The 24375-nt window shown below is 38.3% G+C and overlaps 1 protein-coding gene across 1 annotated transcript in view; it reads right to left on the bottom strand.

Annotated features, from left to right (window-relative positions):
* KMT2E (lysine methyltransferase 2E (inactive)) overlaps nucleotides 1-24375 on the bottom strand; it is a 61870-nt gene that overhangs the window by 6921 nt on the left and 30574 nt on the right. The window contains 15 exon segments of the mRNA XM_064165953.1: nucleotides 2081-2641; nucleotides 4404-4460; nucleotides 4592-4845; nucleotides 5602-5746; nucleotides 5926-6180; nucleotides 7963-8271; nucleotides 9218-9382; nucleotides 11131-11229; nucleotides 13027-13288; nucleotides 14942-15051; nucleotides 15196-15313; nucleotides 17312-17442; nucleotides 18854-19066; nucleotides 20469-20507; nucleotides 21648-21817. Of these exon segments, the coding sequence (XP_064022023.1) occupies nucleotides 2081-2641; nucleotides 4404-4460; nucleotides 4592-4845; nucleotides 5602-5746; nucleotides 5926-6180; nucleotides 7963-8271; nucleotides 9218-9382; nucleotides 11131-11229; nucleotides 13027-13288; nucleotides 14942-15051; nucleotides 15196-15313; nucleotides 17312-17442; nucleotides 18854-19066; nucleotides 20469-20507; nucleotides 21648-21817 (2888 nt within the window).

Genomic DNA, 24375 nt, shown 5'->3' with positions numbered 1-24375 from the left:
AGACATGAATGAAGTCCTGTGTGATCCTGCTCTGGCAGAGGGGTTGGACTAGATGATCTTTCAAGGTCCGTAGGTCCGTTCCAGCCCCTGACATTCTGATTCTATAATCTGAGGTGTGGGTGTCCAGTGGAGCAGGCTAACCTCTTTTCACTGGTCAGCAGCAATCAGACAAGGATCAACAGCTACAAATTGGGATGTACAAGGTTTCTCTTTAACATGAGAAGCTTCTTTACAGTGAGAGTGACAGAGCCCTGGAACAGGCTGCCCAGAGAGGTAACGAAGTCTCCTTCTCTGAAAACTTTTCATACCATCCTGGATGCATTCCTGTGTGAACTACCCTAGAGGATCCTGTCTTGGCAGGGAGGTTGGATCTGCAGATCTCTGGAGGTCCCTTCCAAACCTCTAATGTTCTGTGATTCTGTGACCACACAAATGGGCTATCCTGAAGAACAGTGCTTAAAGAAAGCTTAGAAGTTAGGAATGGATGAAATCTACATGGTGTGGCTCAGATATACAGGACCATACTGAAATGGCATAAACCTGTACAACAGTGAGAGAAAGGAGGAACAAATGCCCACAGAAGTGTGGAGAAACCTCTTCCACAGTAACTGTGTCTTATGTGATGCTGGGAAAAGCTTTTATTCTCCTACAAAATTCCTTAGGTGAGATTTCTTCCATTTTTCTGACACAGTGTAAAACTGTATTTCTTTTATGTGCCCTGGAAGATCCTAAACTCCATTATTTCAAGGGTACAGATAAAACTGGTTTATTTCTTCAGAGACTTGGAGACAGAAATCCTGGGAAGTGTGGGGTGTTGGGGCAAGCCATGCCTTTTTTTCATTCGGACACTAGAGTAGACCTTGGGCAGTAGCAATCCTTGTCAGCAAGAGAAAGGGGTAGTGTTAGTAAAGCACTAAGTGTTGCCAGCATTTGAAAATGAATTAGCTTTCAGGCAAAGAATGTAAAAGTACAGAGATTTTGGGTTCACACAATTCTTTGGCTTTGCCAAAACAGCAGGGCTACAATAACACACAGGATCTATATGGCTGCCAGGGTCAGGACCAGGTAAGAACTGAGCTTTTCAATTGTGTTGCAGTTTGAGGCAAAGTAAACAAAAATGCAGTTCTGATGGAGAACTTCTGAAGGAAAAATCCAAAGTGCTCCCTAGCAGGGTGCCCCCAAGGCACAGAGGCGGCAGCGTGTACCAGGGGTGCAGTGGGACCACAAGCTCACACTCTGCACTGTGTGTGCATATGAATGTGCCCATGCCCCTTCTCTGTCATTACCTCTGCGGAGAAGATAAATCACACCTTTCCATTAAAAACTATTACTACATCCTGTTATGAGACAGAACTGGCAAGCTGTGCTACTGGAGGCTACCACCTTCCATGTTTGTCACAGCCTCTGCAAGGAGCAAAAGGAGCCCAACCCAACAATCGAGTGCAGTCAAATCCAGTTAGAGATAGTAACTTCCAGTTCTGGGTTGAGCTGGCCATGACCACAACAACTTACCAGTAAGAACTGTTTCATGAGAGTAAGCAAATCTAGATTGTGCTTCTTTTTCACAGTATTTTAGGAAAAAAAATGGCAAAGAGAAAAGAAATTAAGCCAAGAAAATTATTTCTTGAACAAAGGATTCTGTGAAACCAGGATACCTCAAATGTACAGGTAACATTCAGGGTTTTGAAGTTTTTATACCACAAATATGTTATGAATTTCTTCAAGAAACTGCACTAAGAAATATTCAGAGTATGTGATCTCTATGGAGCTAGTGTATATTCTGTGTAAGAGGTTTTTACTACTTGCTAGTATAAGCAACCATGTTTAAACCTGAAATTGTTTATTAAGCAATTCATTTAAGACTCAAGAAAATTAGGGATTTTTTTCTTCCGAGTAATAGATAGAAATGCACTCTAAAAGGCATGTGCAGCTGTACTCCTTATCTTCATTATTTCCCCTGATTAGTATCTACCAAAGGTGGGCCATCAGATGATTTTTTACTGTATCATGGTTCTTTCTATTCTATCATCTATTAATGATATCGCCATAAACCAGACCAAATTATTTTAAAAATTATAACCTTTTTCTTCTGTGGAGGATTCTGGGGTGTGCAATTTCCATCCATCAAGTTGTCATTGACAGTCCTTCCAAAGCCAGATGCAATTCCATCTTCTGAAGTACAAAAAACAGATGCTTCCATGAACATGCCTCTAGCATCATCTTGAATCAGGCACTTTGACTCGTTTATTCTGAATCCACCTCCTACCTCCAACTGATGTGAAGGTGTCAAGTCCCTTAAATTAGAATTCATTGAGAAATTTACACCTGTCCTGTCGGGACTTTTTACCCAGGAAGAGTAAATTGTGCCCCGCCCACAATGAGCAGTTTCTAACTGGCTGTTTGAATCAGTCCTATCGTGTGGCGGGGCTTCCAGGTTTTTATGCAGTGCACTTTGCTCAATTACTTCGAGTCCCAGCTGGAGGTCTGACACAGATTCCATTTCTCCAGTGCACTGCCGTGTAACATCAGTCCTATTCCTTGGGCTGGAATATGCAATTGTCTTTATTTCTTGCAGGCCCATTTCTGTCATGTTGGAATTTCTGAAAGAATTGAGTGCTTGAATCGATGTTCTGTCATATCCCTGTGTGAAGAAAAGACATGTCAACGCTTCTTCCACGCTCCAACACAACTGCAACTATCCATTCAACTATTCAAAACGTTCATTTGTGCCTTTTAACTGTCATTACAGGCCTCCCAGTACCATGAATCTGTCTCTCTTTGAGAAACTGTTCTACAACCAGACACTTATTTCAGCTAGTGCTACGTATTAGGTAAAATAATTCTAATAAAACACACAAAGTCAAAATAAACTTTAAATGCCAGGTTTTAGTTATGACCAGCAGCACAAGGGGAAAAGCTTAAACAAAAGCAAGTCTCTGGCCAGGATGTTACAATGCACTTGGTTTTAATTCAGTGTAAAAGGCATCCTCATTCTAAAAACATTTATTTCAAGAAGGGAGGAAAAGCAGCAAGGCTTTTCTAAGACACCGAATTTTCAGACAGTATTAAAACCAGTACTCTGTGAAAGGAAAAATAAATACATTTCTTAAACTACAGAAACTTCTTAAACTGTAAAACCCAGTACACATGCATGGCTGGAAGCAGCTTTTCTAAACCAATATATTTTAAGGTTATCATGAACCCTTTCAAAATTATTTCTACAAATTCCAAGTTCCTAACTAAAACCCCTCAAGTTACAGAATCACAGAATGTTAGGGGTTGGAAGGGACCTCAGAAGATGATCTAGTCCAACCTCTCTGCAAAAGCAGGACCACCTAGAGCAGGTCACACAGGAACACACCCACGTGGGGCTTGGAACATCTCCAGAGAAGGAGCCTCCTCCAGGGCTCTGGCACCACCACAGTGAAAAAAAGTTTTTCCTTCTGTTCCCATGGAACCTCCTCTGCTCCAGCTTGCACCCATTGTCCCTTATCCTATTACTGGACGTCATTAAGAGGAACCTGTCTCTGTCCTCCCAACACCACCTCTTCACATCTTTATAAACATTAATGAGCTCACTCTTCAGGCTCCTCTTCTCCAAGCTAAATTTAGAGAATCTTGAAAATGTTAACAATCACTTATAAGCCCTTGTACTTAAATGCTGACTGCATATGCAAAGTTTTTCATCTACTTATAATGCCAACTGAAATTGTTAAGATTTTTACCTAAAAACACCCCACCAAAACAAATATATGCTTAACTCCCAGGAGAGAGTATTTGGATCATTCGTTTACACGACTCACCAGAAGCAAAGGTATGACCCCGCTAAATCTCTTTCCCGTGGCTGCCCCTCGCCCATTCCGTTCTGGTGTCGCAGCACGGCTGGACAGAGAGCGCAGCTGCCGCAGGAAGCTCCCGCGTCCCAATGCCGCGCTGACCCCTAGCGGCCACCAGCGGAACAGGCCTACAGCAGCTGATGTTCCCGAACTCACCCACCCACACCCACCAGGTACACCTTTCTGTACCGCACTCTCACTCCAAGCGTAATTAGGCTTAGGAAAACCAATTAAAAGATGACGGCAACAAGACGACATGTTAATTTAGATCCAGCCACAGCCTGAAAAGCACAAGTGCTTTTCTGCTCTTTCAACGACAGTAGTTGTTACCCCTTTCCATGAAGACAATCAGGATTTTAAGAGATAGAAGCAGAAGAGGTAAAACAGTTTAAAGTAAAGAAATTAAACAGGTAAAAGTGGAAATACATGGTAATAAGCAAATAAAATCCATAGGGGAGTTACCCTTTCCAGGAAACCTGCACTGATTGGTGAAAAGCATTTAGCAAACCCCACGCAGTCACACAGGTGAAACTGATACCATTTGCACTTTCTTGCAAGTATCCTTACCTCTTGACTGTAAGCTCGCCTTTTTATTTCTGGGGAACTGTCTGGTGAGGAAATGTTCTAAATAAAGAAGAAATTGCAAATCAGTTTCCCTTTTAGCCTAGAGAATTGCAAAACACCCCCCTGTAGCAGGAAGACAAATACCAATTGACACTGGAGTGCCTGAACGCTCAGAACTCTGGAAATCTCACCTCAAAGTGCATGGTGTTTCCATGTATACATGGAGTTACAGGAGTAACTGGCGAGTAGATGGGTTTGTAACCATTTCTGCAAGCTTCATCTTCTGTTTTTACCCTTGGAGGAGTAGCAAATGATGATGGCTCGGAGGCAGCGATGTCAGCATGAGTTGGTGTGGCATATGGAGAAGGAGTAGGCGTGGATGTTTCTGAGAATGCAGACTCCAACAGTTGATAGAGTCTTCGTTTCTTTAATGGTGTGGTTAGATCTGTGTGCCAGAATTTGAAAAAAGCTAGAAGAGCTCTAGATACAGTTTATCATGTACAGTTGTTTACACACTTGATGTAATGAATTTATGAACTCCCAAGATTACAAACATTTATTAATGCCCTTAATGCTCTTAAGGCTCCCTGAAAGATGAACTAACAACCTACAAAAGCTTCCTGAAAAATAAACTTTTTAACAACCTACAGATAAATCAGTAGCTGGAATCTGTTTGCTATGATGTTGAATGCTTCCAGAAAAGGCAAAGTCCAACTTCTACACAGAATTCCACTTTTTAGCTGAATAGTCTTAAATACAAGTTGAGGGCTGCACTGAAGAATCCCCTGATATGCTCCATATCCTTACAGAAGCATGTTTAGTCTTCAGCATGTTCCCATTTCCTGTTATTCCTAAAAAATGACAGTTTTTCAACTGTGTGCAATACAGGCTCCCTGAATTGAAAAGAAATTCTGAATATAAACAACAGAGAAAAGGAATTAATAATCTAACCTCATCAAGCTCTCAGTCAGAGACACTAGTGTTTGACTTCTGTAAGCACCATGAGATACCCATCTGTCAATTAGACAGGTTTTCCTTGAAATAAATGTTTGGTTGCATAATGGTTGGGATTTTTTTGCCCTTTTAATAAGGAAACAGTAGAAGTATCCCCGGAGTTTTCATTAACTTCATTCACTTCAACAATGTCCTCCACATGTAACTACTCTGACACATGTCTTACTACTCTGTTAGTAAACTTCACCTGTTAAGGAGCAGCTGTCATTCAGTATCAGAGGGCTTTTGTTTTCACCATTGATGGCTGGACTTCTGGATCTCTCTTGTGATGGTGAATTAAATCTATCAATCACTGTTGAATTTTCTTCTTCTAAGGCCTGCTTCAACCAACGCTGTTAGAAAACAAGTACAAATCATTGACTCTGAAGTGTCTCAAACTATTCAAACTGCATCACACCATGTCAGAACTGATTTGCCAGCATGCTTTTTACTGCCTGAATTTGTGCCAGCAAACATAGACTTATTTTTGTTTAGTATCAGATGGGGAGCCACAAGAAAGGGGAGGCATTACCTTCTTACAAGATCCAGTCATGTTTTCCACAGGTTCTTTTTTCCTCCTCTTTTCTGAAAGGAATGGTGAAGTGAAACGAATATAGTGCTTTGGGGTTGAATATACATGCGGACTGTAAGTGAGACCTGGTAAAGAATTCAGCTGAGTAGCCAGAACTTCAGGGTCGGTGGTTATACGTAGAGGCCTCTCTGATAGACTGTCTGTGGGCTTTCCTGTTTTATCACTCTTTTCACTTAACCATTCACTGACCAAGTGCTAAACAGAGAGAGAGAGAGAGAGAGAGAACACATTATTATGTTTTGTGAGTGGTTTTATCAGAGGCTTTTAAAATTTTTTTAGTCTTAACTATTTGACCCAGTCAGCTGTTCCACAAGCCAGAAAAGAGGCTGCAAGTTTAAAGACATGCAGAGCAAGAAGAATGAGGACAGTTTTAAGTAAAATAATGGGCACAGCAGAAGGAATTAAAAATAAATGTTCTTCATACCAGTGTTTTGGAAGTATTGCTTTTGTTGGATTTTGGGTGTTTTGGTATAAACACTTAGTTCTTTTGTATTTACCTCTTACTCAATATACAAGTGCCCAGGCCAGCTGTATTTACCAACGTGAATTTGGTAACAGAGCTTTAAAGATAGATCTTAAACTTGTGCCTGAGCACCTAAGATGAGGCACAGCTTAGGGGAAACAGACAATCTTAACAGAAAGTTAAATCCTCTTCAAATTTCTGTACTGTCAAGGTTATGCTTCAGTCAACATGTCAGGCAGACACTTTGAGAATTCTTCACTGTTGCAGTTGTATTAAATTACAACATATTTACTAAGGCACACTTATAAAAAAGGGTATTCCTTCCTAGCCAGTACAGTGTCTTTGAAAAATGTGCCATTAGATTTCAGTTCCTATTAACAGAAAAAATAACTTCCTAAATTTGACAACTGTTAACCAAAATTAATATCATATTATTTTATGTGTCATTTTTTTAGTATCCTCAAGCCTTTAAATATGTAATGATAATCTGTGTTAAGTTGCTTGTCTTCTACAAGTCTATCTCTATTTTTAAAGCAATACTGTCTCCTCACTTAGGGTACACTGAGTACTACAGTGCAGTAAGACATTTCAGAGACTTATGCTTAATACTATGCAACAGCCAAAAAGTGCTGTAAAATTCAGACTTCTCAGGTACCTCGCATTTTTGCTAAGCAATGTGCAAAAAAGAAAGATTATAGTCACCTCTCTGATGAGAATTTAACCGTGATTCAATTAGTAGTGTTATTCAGAAGCCTTTTGAACTATGTTTGGGGGTTTAATACAATACCATCTTGAAACTGTTATTGTTCACCTGACAAGAAGTTTCAACCTATGACATGGAGCCCACTAAAACTTTCAGAACTTGTAAAGCAAGCTAAAAAAAAATGTCACTACTTAATGCATTCCATAGAATTTCAAAGCATAAAGTTTCACAGCTTAGCTTTATTCAAGACTTCCAGTTTTGCATTTTTTTTTTCAGCCTTAAATATGACAGCTCTCCTCCAAGCTTTCTGCACTGCAGTCCAATTAAAAAAATCAAAGCATGACAGACAGTAAAACTCTTTCCTCCAAACATGCACAGAACTGTTTAAACCTACTCACTTCAGACCTAAAAGCTGATTTTCATTGAGATATTCTGTTTGCCAGCATTAAAATACCTTTACATAATGAACAATGAAAGGAAAGGCTTTTATAGTGTTTTCTTTGCCCTTTTAAATTAACAATTTCAATTCTGTTTGGGTTATGTATATTATTTCAGCACATTTACAAAGAAATGTCCTTGGAAAACATCTGTTCCAAATTTTGAAAGATGTCTTCTGAAGTCTCTTAAAAACCTTTTACCAACAGATGTTACATGTACATTTTTTAATATCTTAATTTATTACCAGTGCCTGGCTACGTAATAGTGATTTTAAAAGAAAGTAGTCACCATTTAGGAATAAATAAATAAATCTGTAGCTTTACAACTCTCTGTTAAAGCCCATCCTCTTCTCCCCATCCCTTAAGGAACATACCTTCTTTGTCTTAGGATACTTAGTAGGGCATTTATTAAGTGCTGGAGCTTCCGTTTCAGTAACCATTTCTGTAACAACAGTTTCTGCTTCAGGCTCAGCTACCACTGCAGCATTCTCAGTTTCATTATGTTGTGAAGTTACTTCCACATCAGGAGAAGAGGGCTGGATATCTGAACACATGCTGACAGTTCTATGTCGTCTGCGTTGCTGTCCAATGTGGGTTCTACTCCGTGAGAAGCTTTTTCTCTGTTTAGCTTTGTTAACTTTGGCTGGGGTTGGCTTGGTGGCAGTTTCTTCTTTTGCTGGTTCCTGGTACAAAATAAAAAGTCTAGTAAGTATATCCTGCACACACGTAAAGCTACATATCACTCTATTAACAAAATGTCAGTCTCCTTTTCTTTTAGAGGTCTGAAAACTTCAACCTCATTTTTGTTGGTAGAACTAAAATACATAAGGGATAATAATTCTATGAAGACAGAATGTGGCTTCATGAAACTACAACATTCGTTTTAGGTTCCTCCCATGCACCTGCTCTATCAGCAGTAGAATATTCATGTGTATTAACTGCCACACCACATTCATTCATCCATGAATTCAGAAATCAGCTGCTTACAACATGATGTATTTGAGTCCGATATCCTTTTTGTAATTTGTAGTTTACTCAGCATTTAGCACTGTCATAAAACATACTCAGCAGCATCCTGACATGAATTATCCAGGGAAACAACCTGAACTGAGAATCTGTAGGAGTATTTGCAATGTAAGAAGCACACTAGCATCCAGTAACTGAGTAAAAAAATGGTTTATGAAATATTAAGCATCATCTGCAAGAACTCAAGAAAAAGCTATGCCTTAGTAATGCCTTTCCTGGAAAACAAAAGAAAGGATTATAGGCTGTTCCCAAGTAACTCACTGAAGCAGTGAGCTGTCCTGCACCAGTTACAGAGGGTGCCTAAAGAAAGACACTTTCTGTGGCTAAAGTCAGCACTGGTAAACAAATCCTGTCCTGACCTTTAAGGACAGACTGCATTATACAGCTGATGTGTGTGCACTGAAATTACTCACAAATTAATTTTACACATATTTTATTGAACAAAAGGTACCAGAAGTTAACACAATGCCAAAGAACTATATTTAAAATCAGAGGGAAACAACCATAGGTCATCTCATACATCTTGCAGTGCAACTTGACCTCCAAACCAATGAAATATGCCAAGCTAAAAGCAAGCTTTAAAATAAAGTTTCAGATAACTACCTGAATAAATTCAGCATCATTCAGACTCTGTGCTTCCTTGCATTCTGATTTAACTTCAGTTTTTGCTGTGCTGATTCTTTCCAAAGCTTGTTCTCTTCTTTTTTCTCTTTTTTCTAGTCTGGCAAAAGCTTGCAGGATAGCTTCCATTTTCCGTTCTTCTCTTGTCTGATGGATTTAATAATAATCAAGTTTCCGTCATAATCTTTTGCATATATACATTTCTGCCTTTTTTAAGTACTTTATTTAGCACATGTTCAGTGTATGTGACATGGAACTCAATTTCAGCAGAAGCTCAGAAGAAAGGGAGATGTTACAATGACTGCAATTATTACAGACTCCTGAAGACAGGCTTGCATTCATACCAAATCTGACAAACAAGAAGACAGTCCTGCTTTGTATTTAAGAACTTGCTAAAAGCAGTAATTTACTAGTAAATCACTGGCCTGTAAGCATAAAAAGAACACACAGGTCTGAGCCACTTACTTGCATGTAGAATACTTAAGAAGCAACACTAATGACCAGAGAGATACAAAATACTAATACAGCTATGGAGCAAGAACACAAAGCTCCATCATCCTTTGAGTCATTTTTCCAACTGTCACAAACTACACAAAAATATACACTCAAGAGCCAAGAATTTCAGTGTAACATTGTGTCACACAGAGAAGCTAAATTTCCTATCTGTAGTTCAGGTCCTCCAGTGATGTATGAAGGCAGATCCCTTCACCTTCAGAAAACTCTGCTGAAGACAGTACAGGGGTGGCAGAATTGGGAGGCTTCCAGTACAGATGTTTTTATTATAAATGCCTGCAGCTCAACACTGTATTGATAGCAACAATGCATTTGCACAAAAACTATGCAAATATATTGCTCACATGAGTGAATGAGTAGGCCACATTTTCTTTTGCCATTGAACCTGCTTCTGGTTGCTTAATAAAACACAGCTAAACACACAGTTACTTGCAACCCTCACAGTGGAGTAACAGTAATAACTATCTCTAACTATTAGAGCAATAAGCTGCACAGAAAGCTTTACCTTAAGAAGAGTGCAAATGTAAAGCGCAAAAAAAGTGCCTCTGCAGCAGAAGCAACATATGTGATGAAAATCATTCCTTGAAAGTATGGCAAGGCATTATTGTATATTATTAGAGCTCATGCTGTCATTCTTCAGGTTTTCCATTCAAGTAAACATTTTACTTGAAGAGATTTTGTTTTCTGGCATCTAATAAACACAAGTCTCATAAATTCTGCTACTGACAGTTGTAGGAAATAGTGACCAAAAGGAACGTTTACCACAACCCTGTTTACTTATTCAAGGTCTAGGTAGATACAGTTTTGGTGCCAACTTGAACTCCACTTACCAGAAGTTCAAGTACAAACAGTAAAAATCAAAGTTCCAAATATTAGCATTTCATTATACAACTTGGCCCAGATTTTGATTTAGCCAGCAATTTCAAGTATCTCAGTTTGAATGTCTATTTAAAAAAAAGCACATTTTAAAACGTCATTTTTCTTAACACTGTTCTACCAACCCAAGAAAATTTGAATGTTGAGGCTTCACAATCTGAAAACTCAAAAAAATAACTAGTAAGACAAACCTCCTCAATCCCAATACTAATTATAGAGATGGCCTTTACAAATAACAAGCAACAATAAAGAGCAAAGATGATTTCTGCAATGACTTTTTTAAGGCAGTAAAAAATTATATACATTTGAAGATAAAAGCAGGTTTTAATCAGAAAACAATGATCAAGCCAGATGAAATGCTCTCAAAGGTTGAAGCCCATGTAAGAATCTGACCTAATATATATTCATATTCTACAAGCCTACAAAAAGCAGCAACTAGCATGGGAAGAGCAGGTGCCACTAAGCCTTAGTGACAACTTTAGGCAGCTACTTGCTTCCCAACTTACCATCTTCCTTTTCCTTTCTGCAATCTGCTCCTCTGATTCCATTTCTACTTCATTGCTAATGGGAGTTTTTTCTTCTATATCATCAATAAAATCTGGCTCCTGAAAGATGGAAATGACTGCTTTACAGAAGCTCTACTACTCTTGAAAACTAGGGAAAACTAGAAGCTACAGAGAACTAAGAATCCTCAGATTGCTACATCAGAAGTAACCAAGCCAATAAAGGGAGACGAAAAAGTAAAAACTACTAATATCCACTGGTACCTTTGTATGAACCTGTAAATATAACCACCTGGCTAGACCTTCTCCATCCTGAGCTTTGACAACATCTGTATCTTTTTTCTTTAGCATACTGATACTGAAATTTTGGGGTGCTGTCCCCACTCCCCCACCCCACCAATTGAGGAAAAAAAACAAAACAACCATGTTAGTTTTAGTGAACTAGAACAATTGTCCAAGGCGTTGTTAATAAACAATTACAAAGAAGTTCTTCTCAGCTCAAGAGTGTTCTACTGAAGTCATATTTTCCATTTAAACTTTCTATCGCTGCCACACCACAAGAAAACACAAATGTTACCAAACTAAAATGGTCTTCTGCTTTGAAAAAAAAAAAACAACCATGAAAAAATAACTTTTGGAAGAGCTAAGTGGTCACTTGTCCTGGATATTACTTCACCTTTACATAAAGGATAGAGAAAAGAGCTTTTAACATCTGTCGTAGAAGTGTATTTACATTTTCCCATGTGGTTTCTTTACTTAAGCAGTATGTATTTCACCCAAGGGAAAAAGTTCATAGTTGACTGGCTTCTGTTTTCATATAGCATATTTTAACAGCTTTAATCCTTCTCACAATTCCTATTAGTTTAAGCTCAGTTTCAGAAAACAACACAAGTTCTTCTGTGACTGTTCCATATAAGCACTGCATACTGCATAAAAAGCTCAGGAGAAGGATCCAAAGACTAGTTATCACTTGTTAAAATCAAAATATTGAACAAAACACAAAAAGTACTAAAAAGAGGAGAAAGTCTAAATGTTGCCTCTTTAGAGAACATAATTTCTAACAGTCACATGCCATGCCATCTGGACTTCTAAGCATTTTAAAGCTATTGAGCTAGTAAAACTCCAGATTAATTTGACTGTCCTAAGAAAACTGGGTGTCAATATGATTTTTACATTATTTCCTTCACAAACTGATGTTAAAAGAACAAGGAAATGGCTCCTTTCCAGAATAACTCCTTTCCCATGCCCCTAAATCGTCATCAAAATTTTTATCTTTAACAGTTGCTCCTAAAAAATAATTATTAACCTCGTGCACTTCTCCTACTAATTCTTTCAAATTGACATTAAAGGATAGACTAACTTAAAATTACCAGAGAGCTTTATCATACTGCTTATTATCCAGCAATTAGGTTCAAAACACCTTCCTGGCTCCTCAAACTGTTACTCAATAGAGCTGCAGACCTCTATTAAGCACAGAGTTCCAACCAACACTTAATATTCTGGGTTGAATTTGTAGTTCTTACAGGAGTAGGACTGCTTACTGCAATGTTTGAAATGCTAGACTCTGGAGTAACACAACTAAGCAAAAGGCACTCCAGGATGGACTGGGAACTCCCGAAAGCATGGCATGAAACTTGCATATTAGAGACAGATAAAGAATTTCCGAGGAAAAAAATGAATAGTTAAAACTGGCATAGGAACCAACACTGTCTTTAAATACAATAAAATACTAGGGAAAAACTGAGAACAGTATAAAACTTCTAAACAGTTTATTCATCATTATGATTTCTGGTAAGTCTACACACCCCTTTTCAGTGACTTGTTAAAATTCCTTTAGTAACTACAAAAGGGGAGTATGTGCACTTAAAAGCTCCTTTCTGAATGTCTTTGTGGCAATACCTGATTATTAGAAATGGACAGCCTGAGGGGTGAGAGCTTCCTCTGTTTATTATCTGCAATTTTCATTTTGGTGGTTGCTCCTTCACAGTCCAATGTGATGTTCTGATTCTGAGTCTCCTTTTCTCTTGACGTATCTTTCTCTTTCTTTCCCTTTTTCCTTCTGGTTTCATATCCCGTATTGATGTTTTCTGTAGGCTCAGAACGTCTGAGAACTGGACATTCAGGATTTTCTTTGAGGCAAGCACAATCCACTTTGTATTTACTACAAAAATGAAATGCAAGAAGGCATATTTTGATTAGGCTGTCCAATAATGAGCCTTTTCAATATAGAAATCGCACACACGAACTGATACATTTCACATCAGACATCTGCTACAGAATTTCTGATTCCAAATACTACATATAAATATGGCCTAAACGTATTAAAGGCAGCTGAGTCAAATCTTCACCAAGATATACAATATTGCTAGTAATTCAAAAGCCTCACCTACTGGCTATCAGAACTTGTGGCTCTTTGCCACGTGGAATTCTTTTTTTGCTTTGGTATGGTTAGATGATAGAAGACATGTGAAACCTGAGTATATCCTGGGTGGAAATATAACCACCGCCAAAGAAGTTAACAAGATGCGTGGAAGGCACAGAGTTCTTGCGTTGTGCAAAGACAAGTAGGACATCTCCACTTGCAGAACGAGCACACTGGAAAGAACTCTGTATGGCTTTCTATGGTTTGAAATTCCACTTGGATACATAGGGACTGTTACTCAAACATTTGATTTACATCAGCTGTCGACTGCAGGTACTAAAATACAACTGCTACATACATTCAAAAAGATAAATAACAGAAATGTATGAAAACAATTTCTGAGGCTGTCTTCACATGAGAAGTGTAGGAGTATACTACAACAGTTAACAGTGCAAGATATCTTGAGCTAGTCTGAACTCAAGTTGATCAAGACAGGCAGCACTCTACAGACAACTGGTTCAGGTCCAGAGGTAGCGAAGGATTATCTTGAACAGCAGCGCACCCACAGTGACTTACAGAGAGATCACAGGAAAATGTGTTACCTTGGTGTAAACAAAAGGCTAAACAGTTGGACTGCTTCTGGATGTGACCAAGTGCACATACAGAAATAGGCTCTTTGGTGCTTCCATTCCCAATCTAATTCAATTTAGTATTAGCCTAAGTGTTCCTGCACAATGTAACTACACCCGAGAACATTCCCCACTAGCCAAGATAAATCATTACTGGGAATGACTCAAAGGCATCAGATTTCAAAGAGGTGTTTAAATAACAGCTCCTGCATATGGGAATGGAATGTAACCAATTTTTTGCTTTCTCATTTTAAAACAATGCTTAGAGACAATGGCAATAATTTATTAAGGATTTCCTCAATTTGCCAAAGGAGCAGAAGTTATACTCAGGAGAACATGTAACAGGTTGCAGAATCTAAGGCACTCAGCATTCAGTGTATTTGAACATTCTTAATCACGTACGAAACAAACACTATTTATAACTAAGTTCCACAGATGCTGTCTTCCTCAAGTTACACTACAGAGACACTCTAAAATAAACAGGGCATCACCCAATAGTTCTAGATTTTCTTGGCTTTACCCACACCATGGAACACATTGAAAAAAAAAAATCATTAATCTTGAGGTTTTATTCACATTCATCTGTCTTTTCCACATCATTTGTAAATAACTGTAACACTGCTGAAATCAGCAATAGATATGCAGTAATGTAAATACAGAAGAAACCCTGCTGACTGTTCATTTTAAGTACAGTGGGGGTAAGGGGCCCTGTATTATTAAAGCATTCCAGAAAGTAAAATATGTAAAAACAAAGGCATTGTTAATTGCCATGTAACTTAACAAGCATTAGACATATTTTAGAACAGCACAATCAAATACTTACCAATTTCCATAATCAAAATCAAATGCTATAGTAATCTCTGCTCCCTTTGGAATGTTATGGATGGAGTAAATATAAAGATGAATTGTCCCATCTTCAATTACATGCCTCACCTGTATTCAAGAGAACATTATTATATTATCAGGAATTAGTCTGTTGGGTTCTTTCAAAATACCTGAACAGAAATTTAGGGATGGCTCAAACTATTGTTTAGGAAACTCAAGGAAAAGGGGCCTTAACTTCACATTTCTGCTCACCTCTGCATTTGGTGTACATGAACGCCTGATAAATCGAGCTTCATTTCCAAATGTTCTTGCATCAACACACATTTCTAGTCCATGGAATTTGGAATAAAACAAAACAAATGGGTATGGCCTGGAAAAGATACAAGAAAACCCAAAGTTTAAAGTTTTTGAAGATGCTAAATATTATTCATTCATCACATTAGTTAGCTCTCTACCATGTTTGGCACGATACACCAAACTTGTGGGTTAATCTGATGACACAACATTTGGGGGGGGTGTCTGACACACCAGAAGGCAGTGCTGCCACCCAGCATGACCAAGACAGGCTGGAGTTGGGCAAAGAGTAACCTTATGAAATTCAACAAGGGTCAAGTGTAGGGTACTGCACCTAAGGAGGAATAACCCCACATATCAGAATAGGCTAGGGGCTGGCCTGATGGACAACAGCTTTTTACAAAGACCTGGGAATCCTGGTGGACAACAGGATGACCATGAGACAGCAATCTGCTCTTGTGGTCAAGAAGGCAAATGGCATCCTTGGGGTGCATCAAGAACAGTGTTACAGGCTGAAAAAGGCTCTCCTCCCCTTCTACTCTGCCCCAGTAAGGCCTCATTAGGAGCACTGTGTCCAGTTCTGGGCTCCCAGGTTCAGGTACAGGCAACTGCTTGAAAGGGTACAGCAAAGGACTACAAAGATGATTAGGGGACTAGAACATCTCTCTCATGAAGGAAGGCTGAGGGTCTAAGGGCTTTTTAGCCTACAGAACACTGAGGGGGGATCAATGCCTAAAAACACTTAAAAGGTGGGTGTTACAAGGACAGGGCCAGTCTTTTTCCCAGGGGTGCTCAGTAATAGGACAAGAGGTAATAGGCACAAACTTGAACACAGGAAGTTCCATCTAAACATGAGGAAGAACTTCTTTACTTTGAGGGTGGTAGAGCACTGGATGAGGCTGCCCAGAGAGGTGGTGGAGTCTCCATCTCTGGAGTCATTCAAAACCCGCTTGGACGCTGTCCTGCGCAACCTGCTCTAAGTGAACCTGCTCTGGCTGAGGGGTTGGACTTGATGATCTCCAACTCCTATGAATTCTGTGACTCTGTGAATGTCATGTCTGTATTGAAGCTTTATGATTCTAACTGGCACATTCTCTAAATGTATTCTCAAAATACTGAATGAGTTACAGCCCTGAATGTAACTCGTATGCATTAGGATCTAAAGGGAGGAACAGGGCAAGCACTAGACATGGAAGACACCAGGATAAGATTCTTCATCTTTCTTAAACTTTTCTTATGGCAGGTCCTAAAATGAAACATAGATAGACATTTAGGTGCCTCATGGAATCATCTGGAAAAAAAAAGAACCCCAAAAAAACCAACAAAAAGCCAAACAAAAAAACCCAAACCCAATCAAGTAACACTTCCACATCCCTGCCTAACACCTGCAGTACTTCTAACACCCAACCCTCCTGAAAGGAGGAGGTATCTACAGACTTTGCCAAGACATATCTTAAGTTCTGCTATAACAAGTGCTTGGGAGCAAAAAGGGTGAAAAGCTGTGTTCTTTCTCCTCCAACAGACCTCTTGCAATTTCCCACGTAGGTTAGTCTGTGCAGTTAATGGCAGCACTGAAAATGATCCACAGTAAGAAGGAAGCAGTCATGCATTGCTCAGTAGCTTAATCAAACAGAACCCTGACAGCAAAATGTCCCCAGGTTGACCCATGTCCAATTCTGTTTTCAGCCTGATGGACTCAGGATCTTGGAGGTCTCTTCCAGCCTGGCTGATTCTATGTCTTAAAACCTCACAGAAGAGAGCATATTTGCCATTATATTCTGAATTTTTAGGATGGTAGAACTTGACAATCTCTGGTGTAAGGTGTCCAGCTACTCTACTAAGAATACAGGCATTATGTAACCAGGGAAGAAGGAAGAAGAAACAGAACAGATATGTAAGGATATCCAGAAGAGAATGGGGAAACCCAAATTCCACCTGCAATTATTTTTAATCAGAGAACAGTAAAATACAAGGCACTGCTGGTAACTAAGACCCACTTGTGCTTGAGGCAAGAGTTGGACAAAACAGCATCTTATTAACAGTTATCTTATGAAAACATGTGGAATAAACAAACCTTTTAAAAAAGTATCCATTAGCTTCAAATTGTTCTCTCAGCATGAACTTTCCTCTGTATTCAATAATAAGTGCATCAGGAGGCAAGTCTTTGGCAGCTTTTAAAATTTTCTTGTTTTTTTGCACGTAACTCTACAAAGATACAAGTTGGTTTATTAAGCACAGTTTTCTACCATTTTTCCACTATTACCCACAGCAGATGACACCTTCACAAAAAACAAGCAATTCTGTATGAACTAAACCCCCCCCTCTTCTTTGTAATTAATTCTCCAGATTGTTTTCATCCAACTGTCCTGTTCAATGCAACTATTCTTGAATGTAGATTCAGGGAACACTTTAGAACTCGTGCTCCACAACACGGCTGAAAATCAGCATGTTCATGCTCTCAAAATTGAAGTACTGTATCCCCTAGTGCACTTAACTCTCAGCACTACTAGTACACGTTGCTGAATTGTTTTGTGTAACACTTTCCAGAGTATTCAATTCCTTCAAACTAAACAAAATGTGCAGACATCGAAGGACATTCATGATTCATTCAATGAAAATCAAGACAGGAAAATAACAACATAATACACAAAAAAAAAAGAATCCTGAGAGATGCTCCAAATTTGTTTTCCTCTTTGGATGGAAGAGTGCTTTTAATTAAAAGCCAACACATACCCTGACAATTAGTGAACTCACACCTCTTCTAACTGTCATTGCCAATCAAAAAGGAAGTAACTTCTGTGTAGGCAAAAGGCTCTGTAAACAGGGATATTCTGCTAAGGAGGGTGTCCCACCCATATGCTGTAATGGTCATTGAAGAAAAGCAGCAAAGATGCTTCCATTAATGTGCCAGAATAACTACATCTTTAGATTTCTGCTTACAAAAATGCTATGGTCTGTTAAAGGGCTCTGACTAGAAGCTGCTAAATAGCTGATGTTAAGCATAGAAAAAGACACTTCACAATTTCTTCATTAACTAGAAATTGCAGGGTCGCAACAGTTAGAAAACAAACCAAAACAGAACCCAAAACAAAGAAGAAAAACCAACATCATATTATCATCTATCCTCATGAAACACCTCTCATGAACCAGTAAAAGAAATTTGGTTCTGAGTCCCTAAACATCCAAAACACTTACACCTGATGTGGACAATTAACATGCTGATACACATAGCAGAAAAAAATATTCCACTTTAAATCGACTCTAACCACTCCATATAGTTCTCACAGAGCAGAAAACCACTAGCAAAACTCAGTGCATTATGTCCACCAGAGAAGACAGTCCAAAGATACTCAAATGTTCAGGCTCAGACTCACACTTTAGTTACTTTCACAAGAACAGGAGGATACAAGATGAGAGAAATTAGTTTTAAAATCAATTACACGTTCTGAAAAACATGTTAAATCTCTGATGCTTCGACCTGGCGAGACAAGATGCACAAAATGGATGTTTTGGGGCAGATGTAACCCCACTTTCTATTTTTTTTAAGGACACCTAAATGAATATATTTATCATGGCAGAAAAGCAGCATGCAATAAGCCAAGGCAGAGCTTGTTACCTCTACTGGAGGTTTGAAAATCAGATTGCTGGTGCTGACTTCTTTTTTGTCATTTCCACTGCCTAATCTCAAAGCTATTTTTTGTGCTTCCCTCTGGACACCCTCACTGTACTGGTTATTATTTGCTTCTTCATAACGATCCATCCAGGCCTTGATTTTGGTTTCCCATCCAAAGTTTGAACTGTCAGTAGGATCAATCTCTGGAGCTGAGCCCTAAAAGTCAAAGTAATTGACCAGATAATACAAGGTTAAGAAAAATATATATATTAGAGAAGTTTACAATGAGACAAAATGAAGGCCAAAGGTACACCACAGATTTAAGGTTTGGGTTTTTTACAAAGCTCAATATAAAAGTCTGCATTACTTAGAAGTGGTTGAGTTGAATTCAGTATCATTACATGTCTTTTTAGGAATTTTATGGTTTCACAAGTATTGGCCAAGAATACATCCCCTGTCCAACAGGAATGGAGTCTCATTGCATTGTTAGTGCAACGAGAACAGCGTCTTGACATTGTTTCCTCCCACAGCCACACTGCATCAGGAGTCTGTCAGTCAGGTCTCCCTGCCCTAACAATTTTGTGTTAACATACGCAAATTATAGCTTCCATCCTACAACACACAAGATTTGATTTTCCCTTTTCAGCCTTATGGGTTATGCTGTTATTATTTTTCTGCTTCACATCTTAACTAACTTCACTAACCCTACACCTACTAAATTAAGGTTGTCACTCTAATGTTATGGGCTTTGCACAAATCCTTTTCCTCCCCTTTTCTGCTCCTTACTAAAGGCTTCTCTTTCCTCTTTTAAAGACAGGGCCATTGCACCTCCAGGCCTCACAAGTATCAGCTAGGCTGCAGCCGACCAATGCTCTTTTTTCTATCCACCTGAGCAGAGACACTATTAAAAGTTAACAGCAAGTAGTTCAGCTGTTCTTTTGCATACCGAGAGAACCATACACGCAACAGTACTCAAAATAGGTGTGAGGCTAAGAAAACCATGAAAGAACACAATGGAACCTTTCAAACACTATATTCAAAAAGCACAAAACAAAGATTTTTCTTCACCAATTCCATCTTGACTATTCACAAGTCACATCTCACACATTTGAAGTGTACTGTGTTCCATTTGGTTTTATATATCTCAAGGATGAAAAAACTATGGGAAACACCTACTTTTCACAGCTTGCATCTTTTTAACTCACAGAAAAAATTAACACTGCTGTAGCACTTAAATCTTGCAAAGCAAATATCCCAACATGATTACTTAACTGTGCCAGCAGTAGTGAGTAGAGTTCCACTCAAAGAATACACAGAGGTAGAACAAAACAAGCTCCTGGTTTGGTTTTCAAATGCAATATAGCCATTTTGTTCTTTTGCTGCTTAGAGCTGAAGCTCAAACGAGGTGTGCACTCATCTTTGGACAGCACCAACATCTCTTGAAAACCAAGTATTCTCAGAATAGAAATTTACACATGCCATTTCAGTTAACTTCCAGGACATAAAGATGTAGTGCTCACACCCTCTTCTAAAATTACTCTGTGAGTATATAGTACGTTAATTATCAATAGTATTTTAGTGCTTAATGTATAGCCCTCCCCACTAAAAATCGTATTACCTTTACTCTTGAAGATTTCCTGGACCCTTCCCGAAATGCCTGCAACAAAATTAGGTATTTATATTCTTTGGAAGAAATAAAAAATTCTATTAAGAAATTAATAGCTTTTCAATGTGGACCATTCTCGTTAAGACATGCAAGATGACAACTATGCTGACATCTCAAGAAGGCAACAGGTTATAGCTCTCAAAATCCATCTCAAAAACCAATTCAGCACTCTGAGCGAAGTGCATGTTGGATGGCACAGATAGTATTCCAGGTACCTTTCTCCCACACAATTCTCTAGAACTGCAGAATTCAAGATGAAGTAACGGAAAAGTTACTTATTGGGTAAACCTGTAAATTGTCCACATCCTTCATTACACTATTTGTTGACAAATGGGAGGAAGAAGCAGGTATCACAGATGTCCTATAATACTAACTTCTGAAAAGAGTCTGTCACTCTTCAGCAAAACCTTGTTCTTTAAATCACCTCACATAATACTAGGAGCTAAAAAAAGAATACATGGTACTAAGTTTGCAATCAGTAACATTCATCCAAAATGATGCTCTTAACTTATTCTGATGAAGTTTTAAAGGACAAAATTCTCATCCAATCTAGTGGAACTGAACTGCACAAAGAACTCATTAGTTTAAGGAATTCTCTGTACTTTACTTTTTCACACAGACTGTATTATTTACAACTGTAGTTAAGACAGTATAACATCTGTCAAAGTAATTCAGTGGCTAACTTTCTGACACTACACTTCCACGTAATTTCAAATCAAATAAATGGGAATGAATTTACGTCAGGACAACTAACAGCAACCACTTCTGAACTTAAACCACAATTGAGCACTTTCAAACAAAGAATTGTACCTTGACTATCTGCAGGATTTTTTGTCCCACCTCTAGCAGCATCAAGGGGTCCAGTAAACATAATTCCCCTTTACAAATTTTGCTTCAATTATAAAATTGCTATTTCATAGCGAATACATATACATTTGAATTAAGTGGGGGCAGAAGAGGTAAAAAAGACTGCATCATTCACTGCAGCATATTACATTTCAAGCAAAATCAGGTAATCAAAAATTACTGACCACACCTGCATTTTATAACTAGTGTCTCTTGGTATGAGATGTCACATCACTGTAATTTGTAACACTGAATAATTTATAAAGAGAAATTACATTCACTTACTTTTTTACATTTTGCTATGTTCTGTTCTTTCTCTCCACTTTTTTTCCTTTTCTTATCGACTTTTGTAACTCTTGGAGGAGTTAAAGTAATTGTAGTTGGTGTATGTTGAAAAGCAGTATATAGCTCCACAGGAACCTCATCACCACTCTCTGTTGCGCTGGTATCCCCATCTTTAAAACAAAGAATACTCTCAGTTACACACTGTAGAAATAACATTCCCTAGTCACTCCAAACCTTCATTTAAAAAACAAAACAAACATACTGGAAATGTGCTTCAAGCACTCACACACAAAATTCACCAACAGCTGCTAAGAAAAAAGAAATGACCAATGAAAAAATGGTAATTAACCAATGGTTAAAATCCCAGGTAATAAAAGTATACCAAATAAAGTCAATATTTCAAATGGAATTATGATAGTCCATTATAAGCAATATTAAAATCAAACTGAAAAAAGGGGGAAAAAAGAATCTGTAAACTCATTCATACGTAGCTTTTACTTGAACTATGATGTCAGGATTCTCTCAGATTACTGTATCCCAGAGGGAATTAAAATTAGTGACTGTCCAGCATTTCCTGTGAAGCCCCATTAATCAGGCATGTGTAAATTGTAATCAACTCTCTCAGCTGCAATTTCCAGCTTCAAGTGCTTTTTTCAGGGTAAATATGTTTATTTACCCACAAGCCTCCTCCTCTCAAAAATCCTGGTTCTGCTGCTCAGGGAAAAGGGAAATCAATTTCACTTGTAATGACAAATCACACACAAACTGACAGACATTTTCTTTTGTACTGTGCACCTGCAGATCTAAAAGCCAAAGCCTGAAATTTAGCATACATCAGCATTTATGTCAGACAAACACATTTCCTGACCTGAAAGGGGATTACCCTAGTTCTGTCAAGATGAAAGGCTGTGAAGTACAGGGAGGACTGGGAAGAGAGATGGTGCACACAGATAGGAGACAGTTGTTCTCATGTGCTCAGTACAGATTTCTCAGGTTTCTAAATACTCTGTCTTCAGTAAACATACTTCACACTAAGCAAGACTTTCTGAAACTGCATAGAGTGTGGCTTCACAATAAGAGAGCAGAGCAAATATTCCTGAGCGCAGAAGGATGTTGCCTTAATCAGTGCACTCAAGAGTCCTAATTCTTGAAACCTTCTTTACTAAATAAAGAACTCCAGCTATTTGTTACTCTGGATTTTTCTTGCTCACAACATCCCTTCACAGAATTTTTCTATGCATAGTAAGCAACCCAATTCTATCACCTTGGTTTTCTTTCAGATAATTTACTAGGCACATCATTTTAGTTATAGATTAGGAAGCGATGATGTTTTCTGCATTTCTTTAATTTCTGCCGAGACTATTTTCTGAACTAACATTAAAAAACAAAACCAGCAAACATAAACCAAAGAAATAACTAATCAAAGAATAAATAGGAGAATAACCCCAAAGCTCTTTTGAAACTGCTGATGTCTGCAGCCCATATCCTAGTACCTACAGAATCATTATGTCAAGCCAAACGCCTCTCACACCCCCAAGCCTCACAAAACACTGCCTTCCTTAGGAAAGCAACATTTCAGTGTTGTTGCCTACACTGTGCCCTAGCTTACCGTAAAGAATAATTACCTCAACCAAATATAATTACACAGAGTTCTTTTGAGACACTCCTTCCTAACCTACATAACCAGCTTTCACTTTGAAGAGCCTTAGTATTCCACACTAAGGGAAGAGTTTGCATCTTGGAAGGCAAGATACAAACTCTCCAAATTTCACAGTAAGTTATGGGCCCAGACTCATTTCCCCATAAGCAGCAAAAGCTTTCATCAGCACCAATTTTAAGGACAGCTTGAAGCAACATTCTTTAAAAAGTTACATGTCTAGATACTGTATCTTTAAAATAAAAGAACATCAACAGAAGAACAATAGAAATCAACAGAAAACAATCCCAGTGTCCAGGATACAACTATGGGCTTTCCAAAAAATATTCATTGCACTGTACCAGAGTAAGCAATCCAACGCCCAGTAAGCTGCACCAGAATTACACTGCTCAACCAGAACTACAAAACCAAACCCACCACAGACAACTAGAGGCCCTCCCTAGAACAATGGGTTCTAAGGGTTACAAGAAAAAAAGATGACATGTTACACATATAAGTTTAAGACTCTCACCAGATTTTCTACCATGTGAAACGGTCACTTAAAAACCTCTTTTCTTGAGGCAAACCAATTGATCTACTTGCTCCCCACTGCTTTGGATACAACAAGGCTAAAGTAGCAATTTTTTAATGAAAATTTTACCCAAAAAAGAAATTAGTGTACTCTCATATATAAATGAAAAGCCTTATTATATGCAAGCCTAGAGGGGAAAAAAAGCCCTGAATATGTACCTGCTCAAAGAACATCCAAATAATGCAATCTTACCTTTACTCAAGCACCTGTAGCTCAGTAATAAATTACAAGTACCAGTCTGCTGCTGCTGTTCACTATTGAAAACATTTAAGAGATGTATTCAAAACAATGCCCTTTTTACTTCTCCTACTTGGAATAGTATATAAAAAACAGCCTTTTTTACTAATGTCTCATGAAAGCCAGTTCATATCCAGATTCACTTAAAATCTGATTGAACCATGTAATACCAGGCCACATATAAAAGATGTGTATTTGATTAAGCAAGTATGAAAGTTAACTGGCAATGCAAATACACATTCAAGTTACCTATTATAAACCAC

Source organism: Pogoniulus pusillus, chromosome 27 (genome assembly GCF_015220805.1).
Source record: "Pogoniulus pusillus isolate bPogPus1 chromosome 27, bPogPus1.pri, whole genome shotgun sequence".
Taxonomy (NCBI): Eukaryota; Metazoa; Chordata; class Aves; order Piciformes; family Lybiidae; genus Pogoniulus; species Pogoniulus pusillus.
This window is presented reverse-complemented; position numbering and strand designations above follow the sequence as displayed.